This window comes from Clarias gariepinus, chromosome 17, assembly GCF_024256425.1.
Source record: "Clarias gariepinus isolate MV-2021 ecotype Netherlands chromosome 17, CGAR_prim_01v2, whole genome shotgun sequence".
Lineage (NCBI taxonomy): Eukaryota > Metazoa > Chordata > Actinopteri > Siluriformes > Clariidae > Clarias > Clarias gariepinus.
This window is the reverse complement of record NC_071116.1, coordinates 5,787,048-5,805,208: the sequence shown is the minus strand read 5'-3', so window position 1 is coordinate 5,805,208 and position 18,161 is coordinate 5,787,048. Positions and strand designations below refer to the sequence as shown.

Sequence of the window (18,161 nt, the reverse complement as noted above, 5' to 3'; positions counted from 1 at the left end):
TGGACTAATAACTTGGATTAATAATATGAACAACTGCTCTTTCATAAAAAAAAAAAAAAAAAAGTGGATTTTTTTATAAGTGCAGAAGTATTTACTTTTGATTCAGTGAAACCAAAATGTTTACGGCTCAGAGTCCGGTGCTCTTAACTTATCCATTTTAAAATATTTTAGTTCATTCACAGCCTACAGAATGATTTTCATTAATAATATGATAAATTAGATGCAGTTCCACACCTACAGGCTATACATTTGACAAGCTTGGCATAAATTAGCGCTTTATATTTATTTAAAAATAAAATAAATAAAATTTTTTAAAAATTAAAAAGGTTAAGGGTTGGCATTTCTTGTAGCAATTGCTTAAATAATGTAGAAATATTTATTTTTATAGGCTAAAGTTATAATTTTATATTGTAATAAATTGGATACATTTGAAAGTGAGAGAGAGAGAGAGAGAGAGAGAGAGAGAGAAAGAGAGAGAGAAGGACGAAGAAATCTTGCAGGCAATCAAGTCAATTTTATGAAGTGAGGCTTCCTAGTCTAATCAATAGCCCCAGAAGGTTTGGGGTAATTCGTGTTTACTCTCTTTATTCAGGATAAAGCGGAAGCATTGCGTTATTTTCTATGTTAGAATCAATCCAAAAAGCAGATGCCCAAAACACACACAAACGCGCAATCATAGTAATTTGAGACAGCAGAGATACGTACATGTGCTCGGTGGAGACCTGGTTAAGGCTGTGGACCAGCTGGGAGACAAGGTTGTCGTCCCTGCGGGCCAAGAGACAGTTGACCTCCTCGGCGATCCTCCCATTGTACAGCAGGCTCTTAGTGGTGGTGGCAGGGAGAGGGGAAGGCAAGGGCAGCTGGTTTAACACTGCAGGAAAAAAAAAAACACAAGAGAAACTTTCCTTAGCTTGGATTCCCAAAGTACCTGGTTTTATTTTAGAAAATAAGAGCTTTTTTTTCCTTTAAAGTTGATCTGTACTTAAAATTGTGATGCTGTTATTTTCGAATTTATATTTCAAGCATACTGGCAGTTCGCCTTAGTTAAGTAGCTGTTAAAAAAAAAAGTGACAATAAGCTGGAACCGTGGCCAAGCAGGTGGCCAAGAAGTAGGCTGGCACCAAACAAACAAACTGAAATGCTTTTGTTTTGCCGCCAGCATGAGGTGAAAAACAAGACTCAGGAAAGACGGCTGTGCTGGAAGGACGAGCATCTGCATTTTGGAGTGATATTAGTTCACTCGGTTCGCTCAGATGAGTTGAAATATGTGAAGGATGCTATCTTGTGCTATCAGTCAGCGGTATTTTGAAAATGAGCAGACACACAGAAGTGCTGCGCTTCTGCAGGACCTCATCGGTTTTATTCCACAACAGACATTTTCAAGCAGCCGAGTGCACAGCCTGTTTTTTGTTTTTTTGTTTGTTTTAAGTTCTGACATGTTCAGTTAGTGGAATATATCAAAAACTTGCCAGTTTTACCATTAATAAAATAAAATATTTTAAGGCAGACGTATTCCTCCAATTTGTGCAAGAAATACAACTAAAGTTCTAAAAAAATAAAAAATAAATAAAAAAAAGACGCCATCTAGAGCAAATAATTTCCTGAATAAAGAATAAGAGCAGGGCAACAATGACACCATAATTCGTTCATTCATCTTCTGTAACCATTTTATTAGGGTTTTACTGTCGATCCGGAGCCTGCAACGGGAAAACACTCTGGACGCACACCAACACACGTACACACACACTCATTCATCATGATGAGCCAATACACTTATGATGAGCCAATACACGCTTGTCAGAAGTTTTTAGAAACGGGAGGAAACCAAGGAGCTAAAAGGCAATAACGCTAGCAAAACTGCCAAAAGAAGAAGGAAAATAAAAAGAAAAGCGATAATGGCCTACATGGTGTCACAATTAAACAATTATCGCTCTTATACTTTATTAAATCAACAGCCTACAAGTTGACTCCGTCATATTTTTAGCTGGGAAAAAAGTACACTATGGTGTATGGGACCTTAAGATTCAAGTTTTGATTTGCTTAAAAAAGAAATATTATATATTATAGAGTGTCTTTTTTCCATCCTACTTTAGAAATGTAACTTTCATATATTCTAGATTAATTTCACATAAAGTGAAATAGTTTAAGCCTTTTTTTATTAGTTTTAATTTCAGTGATTATGGCTTAAATTCCGGTATCTGGAAATAAAATACAGAAATAAACTTAAACTGAAAAGTATGTTCATACACTTAATGCTTGGTTGTTATGAATTACGTCATCAATGTGCCGTGGCATGGAAGCGATCGACCTGTGGCATTGCTGAGGTGTAACTGAAGACCAGGTTGCTTTGATAGCAGCCTTCAGATCATCTGTATTGTCGGGTTGGGTTCTTCCTCTTGACAAGATTCTTGAATTATGGGGTTCAGGTCAGGCACATTTTCACAGAGCAAACCAGGTAGGCAGGTGCAAGTCATGCTGGAAAAGGAAACTGGCATCGCCATAAAGCTTATCAGAAAATTTCCTGGTAGATGGCTGCGCTGACTTTGGACTCGATAAAAAACACAGTGGTTCAATAAACGAAGATGACACGTCACCCCAAACCACCACAGACTGTGGAAACATCACTTTGGACTTCAAGCAACTTTGATTTTGTGCCTCTTCACTTTAACTTAGACCTTGAGCTCCAAATGAAATGCAAAATTTACTTTAAATGTGAAAAGAGGATTTTGGACGACTGAGCAATTATCCAGTTCTTTTTTCCCATCCCTAGCACAGGTAAGACTCTTTTGACGTCGTCTCTGGTTCAGGAGTGGCTGGATACTATGAATGCAACAGTTGTGTGTGCTGGCTCTTGATGCACTGACTTTAGCCTCACTCCACTCCTTGTAAAGTTCACCCATGTTTTTAAATCTTTTTTATGTTGCAGTGATCCTTGTTCCTTGTGCTTCTTTTCCTACTGGACTTTCCAGTTAACTTTCCATCCCATTCAGGCATGAACTTTTGAGGCCTAGGTTAATGATTGTTTCTAGGACAACTGTCAAGTCGGCAGTCTTCCCAATAATTGTGGTTAGGTGTACTAAACCAGACTGAGGGATATACCGTATTCATACTGCATGAACAGTTACTTACTCAAACTAGAAACTAAGTATTCTATTTTTTTTTTTTATTAGCTTTAAGCCAAGATCAGTAAAAAAAAAAATTATGTCTAAAAATATTTTGATTAATGTTTAATGATTCTAGAAGATATATATATATATATATATATATATATATATATATATATATATATATATAAAAAACAGTATCACTTTATGAATTAAATTACCAAAAATAAAAATAAACAATATGTACATAAATGGGTTAATTCAAGTGGTATGGACAGGACATTTGGACTCATAGGTAAACAAAGAGTCAGAGAGTGTGAACAAACTTAGCATCAGGAATTGGCCACGACTAAATTAGGGAGAAAATTGGAAAAAATGATAAAAAATTATAATAAAAAAATAAAGGATCCAAAAAAGTGAATTTTAACATGAAAAATCTGAAAGAATAAAAAAATATATATATATATATATATATATATATATATATATATATATATATATATTTTTTTTTTTTTTTTAAATAAAATCTATGAAAATTATTTAACTATTAAATAAGCCCTTATTGCTGACACTTTTTTCTGGTGTGTTTCTCTCCCTTTCTTTGTAGTTTTTGTGCATCTGATTTTTGCACTCAGCATAAGACATCAACTTTTAATTTATTATTAAAAGTTTAGCCATTATAAGAAAATAAACTTTAGTGTATCACATTTATTGATGGGACGATCAATTACAGTCGCCGATTCATTAATTTCCAGCGCATTTTAAGTGACCGATTATAAAAAATGGCAATCGATTCTAATTATAAAAAAAAATGTAAAAACACATTAGGTTGCAATTTTTTTTTTGCGCACCCAGGCAGTAACGAAAACATGTATAAACTCAAAGGAACATGCATGATAATAACTGTGCATACTCACAACACGGCAGTGTATGGATAAATGGAACTAGCCCTATGGCTAACTGGAAACTGAGCATATAGCCATATGGCTAACAAAGAAAGATTTCTTGTACTTAATACTACTAGTAACTTTGAAAGATATTAAATCAATTATCATAGTTAATCAAGTTTCATATTAGTCTCAGGAATGCATTTTTGCACAGAATGCTAGTTGTGGAATTAATTACATTCTAGTCACATTCTGGGTGACAAACTTCACATTTAATGTGCCGAGCAGGAACAATAACAACCAAGAGCTACAGTACTTACATGCAACTCACTTTTGATTAGTTTTTGATTGACGGGCTTAAAATCCCAAACAATCCCTTTAAGTGTACTGTGCAGTTAAACTGATTGTTATTTAATCATTGACTTGTTTATTTAAAACCATGTTCAATTATGGAATGGTTACCCCCATAAGTTCTAGGGATGGGAATCACCACTCACCTCCCGATACAATATTACGATACTTGTAAGCTGGTGATTCGATTTGTATTGCAATATTCAATTCAATATTACACTTTTTTTGCAAATAATTTGATCCTACCACACAGGATGCTGTGCTCCCTGCCAATGTGTTAACAGTTTAAAGCACCATCTGCAGGATTATGGAGGACCGGCGAACATTTTACCACCTCAAATGCAAACATATATAAATAATTTATTTTTGATTGATTTTGTAGTCAGTGTGGCGATACATGAATTGCACCACACACACACAAAAAAAAATCATGACGCATCACTGAATTTCCCCACACACTCGATTCCCCCCCATGTCTAATAAATGTCACTACCAGAAATGTATCAGAACTTTGTCAGACAATCACGTAACAAACTAACTGTTAGCAAAGCGAGATTATTAACTACACAAAGCGAGATTAGTAACTACACAAAGCGAGATTAGTAACTGCACATTTATTACTATTGGACTGCGGAACATGCAAAATCTTTTTCACCTAAACAATTTACACCCCGTCCTCATCGGCACAAAAGACAGACCTGTTATAACAGTGCTGAGAAACTGCGCTACTGGTGTACACCTCCTGACCCTGAACCCTATTTCAGAATTTCACTAACGATCCTTTATAAACTTGCGCAATGAAGGAATGCAGCATAAAGATGGGCTTTAATCATCAGCTGTTAACCCCAACACTGTTTTGTAACACTGTGGTGTTAATAATATTAACAGGCTCTTTATAAACCACTTAATAATTCGTGTTAATGGCAGATCACAATCCCGTGGGTCATGGGCAAATTAATTAACATTTACAAGATATGACAAACGTAATAGATACTGATTTTTAAAGGCTTTTTCCAAACACACTATGTCCCATAATACATACATAGTGATGCTTTTGGAGGGGGAAATATTTAAAGAATATATTTTATTTACAAAAAAAAAAAGCTGGGGAAATCTGTAAAAATATACAATCTAAAAAAATATACTATCTTTTTTTAACAATCTGGGGAAAAAAATCTAAATCAGTTGTGTTTTTGTTAAACTGCTTTTACGGAATTTTTTTTATCACATCACCTCAAAAACGAAAAAAAACAAAAAACAACAAAGTTTAACATTCGATTAAACCACCTCAGATTCTTCACTAATTATTCTCCCATTAACACCTCAAGGTGTGTGATATATTGTTTTCCTACCAAGTCTACAACTGCTTCGTGCCTCATGACAGTATAGTAGTGAGTTACTAAAACTGAAACGATCTCTGTATGTTTTATGAAAAAGAAAAGGAGAGAGAGAGAGAGAGAAAGAGAGAGAGAGAATGAAGCAATCTCGTCCTTTGTGCCAGGAAGTCGGCGCTGTCTCTGCACCGCTGAAGCCAACTACATTCCCTAAGGAATCCCCTGGCATGGACGGCAGGAGGGCACACCTCCACATTTACTGCCAGTGTGGATTTTACCAGCGTGAGCTTAACGAGACAAAATGAAACTAAAACGGCTTTAGATATTGTCGCATGTGATTGGAACCAAGCTCTCAAGACAGAGACAAAATGACCAGCAGGGCCTCATGTATGATTTCTAACAAATATTCACAATCCATAAGGCTCTCTTGGATCTGTGCGAAGACAAGTAAAAAAAAAGTTTGACTATATTCTAGATAACGTGTGTGTCTGTTACTTACAGTCGGTGAGGCTAGCAATCCCAGCAAGAGTGGTAATGGGAACATGAGGCATATCCCCATTCATGCTGAAGATGGGGGTGGGGGGTCGTGTCGATGTGCAGGATGCTCAGTGTCGCTGCTCTCCGACCAGCCTTCACATCTCCCTTCTGCGGGGGGGAAAAAAAAGAGAAACAACATAAGCAACATACAAGACAACAAGCGTAACTAGTCGATTAGGGACGAGCTCGATAAGCTCGTATGTTGCAACTTTGCACAATAATTACTATTAAATTGTCTCCCGCTTTCAGAAAGTGTCACAACACAGCAGCAGCAAAAATGAGGGGGGCTTGAAACCTCATCAGTCATTACATCAACTGGTTTTGAAAGTATCTTTCATTGCGTCTTTCATCTTATTACAGTTAAAAAGAAACTAAAAATGCAAACCCTTCTACAGAGAAATTATGTAACATCGTGCTAATTGATTTGCATCATCAAAGCTGAATCTATTGGTAGATTATTAATATGTAGGTAATCTATAGATAATCTATTAATCTAATATAGAGTAGAAGCACTGTGGGTTAGCTTAACACCAATTCCTTACATTTATTAAGACAACAGTTGAAATATTTACTGTGACCTGTCAATTACTTTTTAACTGTAATAACTAAAAAATAGCACAAGACACTTTCATACTAGTTGATCCGAATATTATCAAATAAAACTTGACATTTTCTTTTTTTTCTAATCAAGATGTTTATTCTAATGAAATCATTCTTTTTCTCTTTTTTTTTTGATTACCATATAATTCTTTTTCCAAACCTCTTACTGTTTAAAGACATTAAAGTTCTAGTTATCTGGGTGCTAATATAGAGAAACGGTGAGAAGAAATTTAAATATACATAGTAGTAGATTAAGGGTCTCAGAAGGTAAAAAACAGTCCAGGACCTTGTGGAAACAAGTCACAGTCTCCTTGAGATGGATTACTTTTGGGCTTTAAAATAAATTGCAATGCATTGATCTTATCAAAAGGTAAGATCTTGAGCATCCTAACTATCAGCATCTGGGGTGCCAAGTATATGCATCTCAATACAAAGCCTATAAAGTACTTCTTGAGTTAAAAAAAAAAGTCCCAGTGTATCCCAATATGGCCATTTTTCTGATACTAATTCACTGAACAGTCTGATGCAGGTAAAAACGGATCACTGAGAAGCCCTGTAACACTACGTCTCAAAGCACTGATATTTACAGCGATTAATGAACCATAAAACAGGCGGCAAAAAAAGGGATTTCAAAAATAAAGGTGGTAAGTGTGAAGTACAGAAAAGCACGTCTGCATTTCAAGCAGTCTCCGGTCCATCACTTAACCCTAAAGCATTGAGGGCGAGATATGATTCAACTGCCTTAATAGCAACGTGTCGGATTCTCACAGCGAGAAGGCATCAAGGGCGATCACCTGTAAACATGAGGAGTGGAGTTTTACTGAACCACCACGCATGATACGAACAATTAACGTGTTTAATCGTGACGCTGTTTGTGTCATATCGCCCACTGCTTCGTGCAAAAACAATTCCAAAACCTAAAAACAGAACAGCTCTGTTCACTGATGCATCCCATAATGGAAATTACCCTACCAGTACAGAACTGCTCAGCGTGCACTGACTACAGCACACAACTAGGCTTAAAATGCATCTATTTACATCTGCGACACAACTTGATATGCATTTAACACAGTAAAAAGCAAGCATGATCTCTGGACAATTGGGCCCTTCTGTACATAAACTGCATTAAAAAGTCACACGGCGCACGACGCTTCAACCATCCCCAATATGACTCTCGTTTACAAATCAGGATGCAGGTGTTGAGTGTGCATCGTGCACTAATAAGCAACGGTGCACTGTAAGATAAAGGCTTCATCTGCATCCTTAACACTGCGACAGGGGGGGTCGTCTGTCTCTGTGGCAGAGGGTGACGTGACAACTGTCATCAGGGACCCGGCGTCATGTCGCATCACAGGTGTCAATCACGCCGTGTTCAAACGCCAGAACGTTTTACACTATTTAACAGCACTGATGTTCTACATCATTTGAGAAGTCTTTCTAATGTAGGCAACACGTCTTAAATGAAGGTAAATAAAAACAAAGAGAACAGAGTGTACGTGTGTGTATAGAGACAGTTTTACAGTAACAAAGAATGGTGGAGGTGGGTGGGGGGGGGGATTCAAAGGGCTGTCGCTGGTCTGCTGTACTTGTAGTTTTAAATTATCTACAACAAAACAGACTGAATAAACATGCAAAAAAAGCCATCCATTTAAAAACCTGTTTCTCAACTGGCACACGCACAAAACACATGACATTCTAATTCTCAATCTATTCACATTGAGGATTTTTTTTTGGTGTTTTAGATTTTGCGTGGCTTCTTAAATGAACATCAGTGTTTTTCCCCCACACATAGAGTATACTTGGGCGGGCCACACAAGTATATTTGTCAACCGTTTTTAAAAATCTGACCAGGAGAATAATGAAATTTTGCGATCGATTAAAAATAGTAGCGGACAGACACCTCTCATGCTATCGCTGCTGTACCCGTTTACTCTGCCACCTCAAGAGCGCCAAATTTAAAGTATACCAGCTGCCATAATAACGAGAAGAAGGGCGTACTGACAGTCACACAACTTTATCATGATCAAATATTATACAACTATTATAATAATGAGCCCTAGTCACATGACAGCCAGACATTTCATTTAAAAAATCATGTAAAAAATTGCCATGCAATATTGCTTTTTTTGGGGTTAGTCATGTAATGCAAAATATTTAAACTAAATAAATATTTTGAATAAACAGTAATCATCATTTTAACATTGTTATATATGAACTATTATGTGATTTCGAAAAATGTTAAAACAAAAATAATAAATATAAAACACACATATTGTATATGAGAACGACTGCATCAACACATACCAATTTAAAAAAACACAAATCAAACCGTCAACAAATGTATTTAATATGCGAATATTCCATTAATGTTTACAAAGGCTGTCACATGACTAAGGCTTATTAAAACAGTAATACAATATTTAATCATAATCTATGTTGTAATTTTCATAGTGATCACGTTTAGAGCATTTTAGCGCATACCACTGGCCTGTTTCACTGACTACCATACCAAGTATACTTCACACCTGTGGGAAACATTAACAATCATTTACTGAAGCTACACTATTGGATTATATTTAATTTTATCAAACTTAAAATTTCCGGACAGAATGACAGAATGTGCAAACAAGAAAATCTAACTAAAAGATATTGAAGGGAAGCGTTACGTTCATATCAGAGAAATTTAAACACCTTTCAATCCTTTCAGTTTTTTTTTTTTTTTTTTAAATGGTGAACTTTTGTGCGTGCTAACACACAGCAGCGTGCGCTCCAATGTTACAAAGTGAACCTCACCCGAAGCAAGGCTGGCACGCATCTGCTAATATTCTTCAAGAATACAGTCATATTCTTAGTCGTCTGCTGTTATCTATAAAACTGCTCTCAAGCTCTCTGTGGATCCTCTGAGGAGCATTTAAATCCTCTCCGCTGTAATATCCGCCACTTCTTCTCTCACACATCTGCTCTAACGCAGATGGACTGCTAGGCTATTCTTTTTGACATATCTTTTTAAAATGCTATGAACTGCTTTCTTTTCATAAAAGTCTGAAGGCTGAGACGCTTCTCGAAAAAAGCATCTTTTCTGCTCGGTTTTGTTTTAACTTTTTTGTCTTGTTGACAACCCAGAAATTCTAATACTCCCATAAACCTATGAGTAAATAACGTGTGTAAATGTCAAAATATATGAAAATTTCTGCTGTATATAAAATGTATTAAAAAAAGGGGGAAAAAAAGAATGAATGAAAGAAATCATGGAAGATGCAAAATTAATCGTTGGTGAGATACCGTGCAGGATACATATTTTCTGCTTTCATGAGGTATCCTGAACCTGAATAACATGTGTATGGTATCATTTACTTAGCTGAACAGTTACTAGTGATCCAGTTGTGTAGACGAGTAGAATGCAAGAAATTGATTTTAAAGGTGAAGTGCCGCTCAAAAGATGTCCATTTGCTGTCACCACACCAAACAAGAGAAAGTACACTTTATACCATAACTCTAAGAGTGCATTATGTAATATACATGATCATGCAGAATAATCCATTAAACAGGATGAATTAATAAATACACTAAGAAATACATCACTTCCTATTAACATGTTTGTGTTTTTGGTGAAATGGCTTAAAGATCAAACTCTGATGACAGGCTTTTTTAATGCTGTACTCCAAATGAAGTCTTAACATTTTTAAATTGATGTGATGTGATGTTAATTATAATTAGATTGGATACAGAAAAAATGACAAGCTCCATCAGGCTCCAACAGCAAGATCACACTCATTTATGAATCTATTGCTTTAAGGGGTGGGGATCAAATAAATAAACACAAGATCTCAAATTACAGATAACGCCCCCCACAGCGACCTCCAGCAGAACCACGCTGCTCGGAGAGAGGGAGGGAGAAGCGTGACACGCACAAAGGATTAGCAGAGTATGGAGAGAGAGAGTGAGTGAGTGAGAGAGAGACAAACAGACACATGGGCAAAGGGAGAAGGAGAGACACTAACAGAGTATGAGAGAGTGAAGCGTAATGGAGTGAGAGAAAGAGACACAGAGACAGAGCAGGGCAAAGGGAGGAGAGATGCTGTCAGAGGATGGGAGAGTGAAGAGTGAGAGCAAGTGAGAATGAAACGGAAAAAGAAAGACATACAGACAACGGGGGTGAGGGAAAATCATAAAGAGACAGACAGAACATGTGAAAGATATAGAGAAAGAGGGAGAGATAAAGGGAGAGAGAGGGAAACAGACTGGCAAGAGAAGACGAGAAAGATAATGGAGAGATAGGAAAAGTGACAGAGAAAGCCAGGAAAAGTAAAAGTGTAGACAAACAGAGACTGAGAGAGGAGACAGAGAGGAGACAGAGAGGGAAGAGAAAAAGAGACATGGAGGAAGACAGAAAGAGAAAGGGAAATGGAGACACGTGTGGTGGAGAAAAACGGAGACATAGAGAGAAGAGAGAGATGGAGGGAGACAGAAAGAGAAGACAGAGAGAGAGAGAGAGAGAGAGAGAGAGAGATGGAGGGAGACAGAAAGAGAAGGGGAAATAAAGACAAATAGAGACCGAAAAGGGGAAACGGGGGTTGGGGGAGAGACATTCAGACTGACGGGGAGAGAGACAGAAGGGGAAACAGAGACATTCGGCCACTGGGCGATTTGTGTGTTTATCACCACATTTACGTGGCCAGATGTCACATCACGCTGTGTGCGCGGGCGCGCGCCTGTACTTGTGCATGTGTCTAAGGGCAAGTGAGTCAGAGCGCAACAAAAACAAACCATTACAAACACCTTTCCCAACGCAGAAAAGCGCAAAACTCAAACCCCAGGCCGGTGGGAGATGAGCGTCTTCCTGCCCGCTAGTTTCCTCTGTTAGCATCACTCACACACACACACAAACTAACAAGCTACTGAGCTGCCTCGGACACACGTCCTTAACGTTTAAGACGCGCGAGCGCGGAATGCTGTCTCACAAAAAAATAGAATTCTGCTCATTCTGATATACAAGAACATGTTTTAAAATAACGTCTCGTGCCTACAAAACTAGACAGCTAATCGTCGTCGTGCTAGCAACGCGAGAAACAACACACAAACAAAAAAACTGGATTATAGACTCAATTTCGTTGACAATGTGAAGGGTTCCTGTTCAAATGTTTTTCGAAAAACAAGTTAAATGCGCCATGTCAATACTAGGTATATAAACTAATGTGTTTTCCTCAGCTTTCATTCCCCCCTCCCGTCTCTCTCTCTCTCTCTCTCACACACACACACACATCACACTGACTGGCTTGGTTAGCTTCAAGAACGTCATACTTTCTAACCCTGAACAACAAAACCAAAGCTTAAAGAATTGCAGAAAAGCTTGAAATGTGTTTTGAAAGAGAACCATTTGTACTGAAAAGTTCTTTAGTTGAGCCGGTCCTCGGTTAATAATAACAACACTAGCATTATTTTAGCCAGCTAACGCAGTTAATGTTGTATTGATTAATTTATTTACCCAATGTAGATATTCGATTAAGATCTATTTGAGTTACAGACTAAAAATAAACACAAAACATCAAGTTCTAGCCACATTTCCGGGAGTCAAAATGTTAGACTTTGAAATACATTTTCAAACGCATGCTAACGCTAAGTAGGTATAACTTAGATTAGCATCTGAAAGCTGTCCATGGCTCAGACGTAAACCTCTCTAATCTAATCTTAGTGAAATGTTGTATCAAATGCTTTAAATTTTGGGTCTTATGTTCATTTGGGTCTTTGTGTGACAGTGTGTGAGGTGAAGCGTTATCAACATTAACAGCAGCACTTTATAATAACGAGATTATACACATAAACTGCAAGGCAAATTAATGATTTGTGTAAATTAACAAATATATAGTTGTTTTTTTATGTTAAATTTTTTTTAATCTCTCAAATGGCATAAAAATCTGCACCAGGACTTAGATTATGTGCGTTTGTAAAAAAAAAAATTATAATAAATTTACTGCAACTTCGTTATACCTGTACATTTTAGAAGGATAATAAACTGACTATGAACAGAAATGAAATGCAATAAAATTTTTCATTTTATATGATGTATATAGTCCAGTCCCCTGGACTGGACAGGAAATCCCTTGAAAGAGTGCGTTTGCTTTCTAGGATCTGAGCAGATATTCTTGCAAAAAAAAAAAAAACACAAATAAAAAATAAAACACGCTGATTTTGTCCAACCAACGTGTTCCTTCCCTGATCCTGAACACCAGCTAAACCTGTTATAAGGTGCTCAGAAAGTCAGTTAATTTAAATTGTGCTGCTGTGGATTTCTAGAATAGAAAACGAAAATACACTGCTCTCTCAAGTTAACCTACCTAAAATGTTAGCATAACATAACTACACTTAGTTACAGCAAACTTGCTTAAAAATACTTTAAACTACAGTATAAAAGGAGAGTGTTTAGAGTGACTCGCTAAACCTGAGCTAGCTCTGTAGGCGAGTCAGTCAGTGTAAACAATGCTAACTGGCTATAGCTAGCTCCCAGTTAGCCAGGCCTTTTCTTGTTCTCGTTTATATGCAGCGACTTAGCTTGCTAAGATAATGAGCTGAAGTTCGTTTTCGTGTTTCGACGCTACTCGAAACATGTCCGGGGTTGAAACCAGGCGGTTTTTTAGAATTTATGCATTTTGGTGTCCGTTTGACTAACGTGGCCTTGTAGCTAGCTAGCAAAACCGCGAACCGCGGACTCGCCTGAGGTCACTCGCCCGTGGCCCCGTCGCCGCGGATCGGCCACACAAGGCAACAACGCACCGGAGAGAACGCGAAGCTAATAAGGACGCGGAGCTAGCTTAGCCTGAGCTAACCCAATCCGAGCGAGCGATGATGATGAATAATAACATTGAAGTTTCAGCTTCGCGGATGTTTTTTAGGCTTATTCTCTTTGATCGACCGCGGATAAATGGAGTGATCGGTGCGTTAGGTTAGATTTACCTCAGGACTTGGGTGTTTAACAAAAAAGAAATTCGGATCAGCCTCTGGAGCTCCCCTCACCGTTCCTGTGTCGCTCTTTGCAGCTACTCCGAGTAATATAACAACAATAATCCGGGTCGGGAGGGTTCGTTCTTCTTCCTTCTCACTGCAAACATGAAGCCTTGAGGGAGGTAAACAACATTCCTTTCAACCGGTGGATTTTCGCCCGGTTTTACACTCCACAACGCGGATTAAAGATGGCTGTAAATTTCCAAAGCGATTTCAGGGAAATATTTAGCGGCGGTGAAAAAAACCCCAGAAAGACTATTGACGCGGTGATAAAAGAGATCCACTCAGACTCTCCCCCCCTCTCTCTCTCTGGCAGAACAAAATGCCGACCGGAAGCACCGCTGCGGGAATGACTCCCTCCACCGGCGCCAAACCGACCAGCAGCGGCTCGGGCCGAATCCCAAACGACTCTGTTTTGGACCAAAGCGTGCTCCGTAGCGGTCGTAAACTGCTGTTCGGCGTAGTGCGCGTGTCTAGGGAGGAGGGAGTGATTTGGGATGCAGCCACGTCTACTTCCGCTGTTTTCTGCATGCTTTCTTTCCTTACTACTAATTCTACACTGGCTCAGAGACTCGTTATCAGGAACAAACCAATGCACATCTCTCTTTTCTTTTTCCCCCCTCTTTTTCCATTTTCAGTCTCAAACTTGTTATAGCAGTTTAACATCAACAGTACACATACCTTACTAAGTGTGCAGGCTGAACCTCATGTTTTTGGGAAAGCTGAAGCTATAATTTATATGTGCAAGTCTGCAATAAATGTTTAAAATCTACTCCATTCTCATTATCATAGAAATATATATTATTAAAACTTTTTGCAAACACAACCCACATGAACACACAGATGCACTGAGACAAAAGTATGAATGCACTAAGTACAAGTTTCTTTCATATACCCAAATGACCTTCTGTAATTCTGGATTTTGGAAGAAAAAAAAACTAAAAAAAAAAAAAATGTTGTTAATAAATTAAATGAAGCATAGATAAGGATCAGTATATAATTTACGAACAACTTGTCTCATGCATTCGGGAGCGTAGTTGTTAGCACTGTCATGTGTGCATGGAGTTTGCATGTTCTCCCCATGCTTGGTGGGTTTCCTCCGGATACTCCGGTTTCCTCCTACAGTCCAAAGACATGCAGATTAGCCTAATTGGCGTTTTTAAATTGCCTGTAGTCTGTGACTGTGCCAGAGGTCGTACCACAGTCATAAAAATTTTTAAAATCAAATTGTAATAGCCTTTGGCCTCCACAGTCCCTAGTTGAACTACAGAGGGTCTCATGCGCTCTGTGCAAATCTCTGATGTGATTCATAATTCAGCTGGTTAGATAGATATGTACAGTTATTATTTAACTTAAACCGACTACTCTTGGATATTATGTAGTTATTATTTAATGTGTTAAAGCAATTAAGGGTAATAGTTACTGTTAAAAACTTTTGTATTTGAACATTTGACACCGAATGTATGTTATGTATGTGTAGGTTGATGCCTAATAAATCTAAGCATTATGTCTTTTATAAGCACCATACAACAATATAACATCTTAGATACAGAGTACTCATCATCTTGCTTTTTATAATGATAAGATTAAAAACATAACACTACTTTAGCCTTTTGTCTTATTATTCAAACTGGGTAAAAATAAAAGTTCAGGCAAGCGATGAGGAATCGTTGAGTGGCTCGGTTTTGCAACGTGCTGTTGATGAAAGTGCAGGCCTTTTCACTGTGCAAGTGATTGAGCACCAATTTTCAAGATTTAACTAATAAATTCTTTTTAAAAATAAAAATAATATTAAAGATTTTTATTTAAGAATATTTTCTTGTAATCTTTATGTGTTAATAGTGATTCAAACTTTATTTGTAATTTCCACGCATGTGAAGCAGCTTTTGGAGATTGTAGACTAGACATCACAAAATCAAACTTAACTGCTACCAAAAATAATCAGACAAATAACCAGACAAATCTGCTTATTTGGCAGATGCTTTCGTAAAAAAAAAAAAAAAATGACACAAAATTTCTCAGAATTCAGTTCACTGAGATTAGCAAAAAGTTCCAGTGTAAAATTTAGTCTAAGAGATGGTTGTGTTCTGATTTTTTTCCCCCAGCCAGATAATTAAATACTTTGTTTGTGGATAATGTTGTAAGAGACATTATAAGTTGTTATTACATATTTGCTATAATATTATTATTATTATTATTATTATTATTATTATTATTATACCTGTAATTAGGTTAAGTAATGTGTTTCTAACTCTGCTTTTGATATTTTTTTAAAGTGTCTAGATATTTATAAACACTGCATTGGTATGTAACTGCATTTTCTATATTTTATTTAATAGAAATTGATATACAGTCTTGATTTGTCTTCATGCAATACAATGAATTCACTCACCATTTAATACACAGATTTCTAATAGCTTTCTCCAAAAAAAAACAATTCTCTCAACCTATTGCACTGATTCTATGTTTATACAAAACATATAAAGGAAACCAGTTTACAGTGATGTCTATTAGTAAATATATACAAATTCTATAACATAAAAAAAATTGCAAAGCAGCTTTAATATTCATTAGAACAGATTGAATATACCACAGATTACCAGATTACCAGGTATATATTTGTGTTTAAGTTATAAAACACAACAGTAATAATACACACTAATATTTTCATGCACTTAATTATTTAAACTTTTTCTTAAACTTTAGCTCCATGTGATGCTTCAACACCTTTCTGTATATCACTGTTTGGATTAATTCAATAAGTAACCAAATATTTTCCAAATAAATATATATAAAGTTTCTTCTTTAGCTGTGAAAATGTTTGGGGTTTTTTAAATATAAAAACATGAATAATAATATATACCCATAATAATCATTATAGTGGTGATTAATAGTAATAAAAGTGTTTACAAATGTTTACAAATATACATAAAAATTAGTTTAAAATCAATTTATTAAAATAGTTTAAAGGAGTAAGATTTTTTTAAACAGCTCGCGGCCGCCCTCTTGCGGCAAAAAGCTGAAAATGCAAGACACATTAACATCAACACATCAGGAAGAGATTGGCAAAGTCCACGTCAGAACTGCCAACTAACAAAGACACAATGCACACTAACCTACAATATCTGACAAAAAATATTCATCACTTTATTACTCTATTAAGTTATTCATATGAAAGTCAAGTGCTTTTGAAAATGCAAAAACAAGCACAAAAATTGCTATTAAAATAATAGTAATAATAATAATAATAATAATAATAATCACTCACTTTCACTCATTGTCTATACTGCTTTATTCTGTATTTAGGGTCGTGGGAGCCTGGAGCCTATTCCAGGAGACTTAGGCACGAAGTGGGATACACCTTAGATGGGGTGCCAATCCATCGCAGGGCACACATGCTCATTCACACACTATGGGTAATTTGGCAACGCCAGTTAGCCTAATCTACATGTCTTTGGACAGTGGAAGGCAACCAGCACGGGAAAAACATGCAAACTCCATGCACACACATCCGAGGTGGGAATTGAACCTAGAACCAGGGTGAGAGTGCTAACCACCAAGCCATCGTGCCGCCTATAGTAATAATAAAAATCTGTTTTGTAATTCAAATGTAGTAACCATTAGTTAAGGTAATCTCTCAATCGTGTGTGACCAGAGTTAATCTCCAATGTGGTTGCTTCCTTAACAGTCAGAAAACTGTGGTCCACAAATCACAAGTTCATATTCAAAACTAATGTCACTCTGTTGCTGCATTACTCTTTGTTTCTGAACACTTTGGCAGGTCTTCTTCACCATCTAATTAGTCTTTCTCTATAACTGTAAAACAAATCCCTTAGCTTTATTCTAGGCAGCTTGGGGGCGTAGTGGATAGCACTGTGGCCTTGTATCTCCAGAGTCAAGGGTTCATTCCCGCCTCAGGTCTGTCTGCGTGGAGTTCTGTGTGCATGTTTTCCCTGTGTTTGATGAGTTTCCTCCAGTTACTTCGGTTTCCTCCCACAGTCCAAAGACATGCAGATTAGGTAAATTGGCGTTCCCAAATTGCCCATAGTGTGTGTATATGTGTGTGTGTGTATGTGTGAGGACTGAACGAGATTAATAATCATCATAATCTAGAACTTAATAGTGCATCTAGTACTTTTTTTGTATTATTGATTGTATATGCATCCTTAGGTCGATGTACTCTTGTGTTAAATCTACAAGATTTAACATGTAACACTATATTGTAAGTTTATGGTTCATACAATTTTAGTCGCAGAATTAATCAGTTATATTGTAAATTTTCCCAGACTTATAAATTTTACTCATAAATGTTGAGGATAATGTATACCACCTTATGACCGTCCACTTAA

General features: G+C 36.8%; 1 protein-coding gene across 6 annotated transcripts in view; it reads right to left on the bottom strand.

The window, feature by feature from the left end:
* Positions 1-14,120, bottom strand: part of nipblb (NIPBL cohesin loading factor b) — a 35,099-nt gene extending 20,979 nt beyond the window's left edge. For 5 of the 6 annotated variants that reach the window (XM_053515931.1, XM_053515933.1, XM_053515935.1 and 2 more), the window contains exons 1-3: positions 13,765-14,120; positions 6,176-6,321; positions 706-871 (exon numbers count right to left, since the gene is read on the bottom strand). In XM_053515931.1, coding sequence (XP_053371906.1) covers positions 706-871; positions 6,176-6,239 — 230 coding nt within the window. In that variant the 5' untranslated portion in view covers positions 6,240-6,321; positions 13,765-14,120. The remainder of the gene's footprint in view (positions 1-705; positions 872-6,175; positions 6,322-13,764) is intronic. The other variant, XM_053515932.1, reaches the window with a different exon arrangement.
* Positions 14,121-18,161: the final 4,041 nt, after the last annotated feature.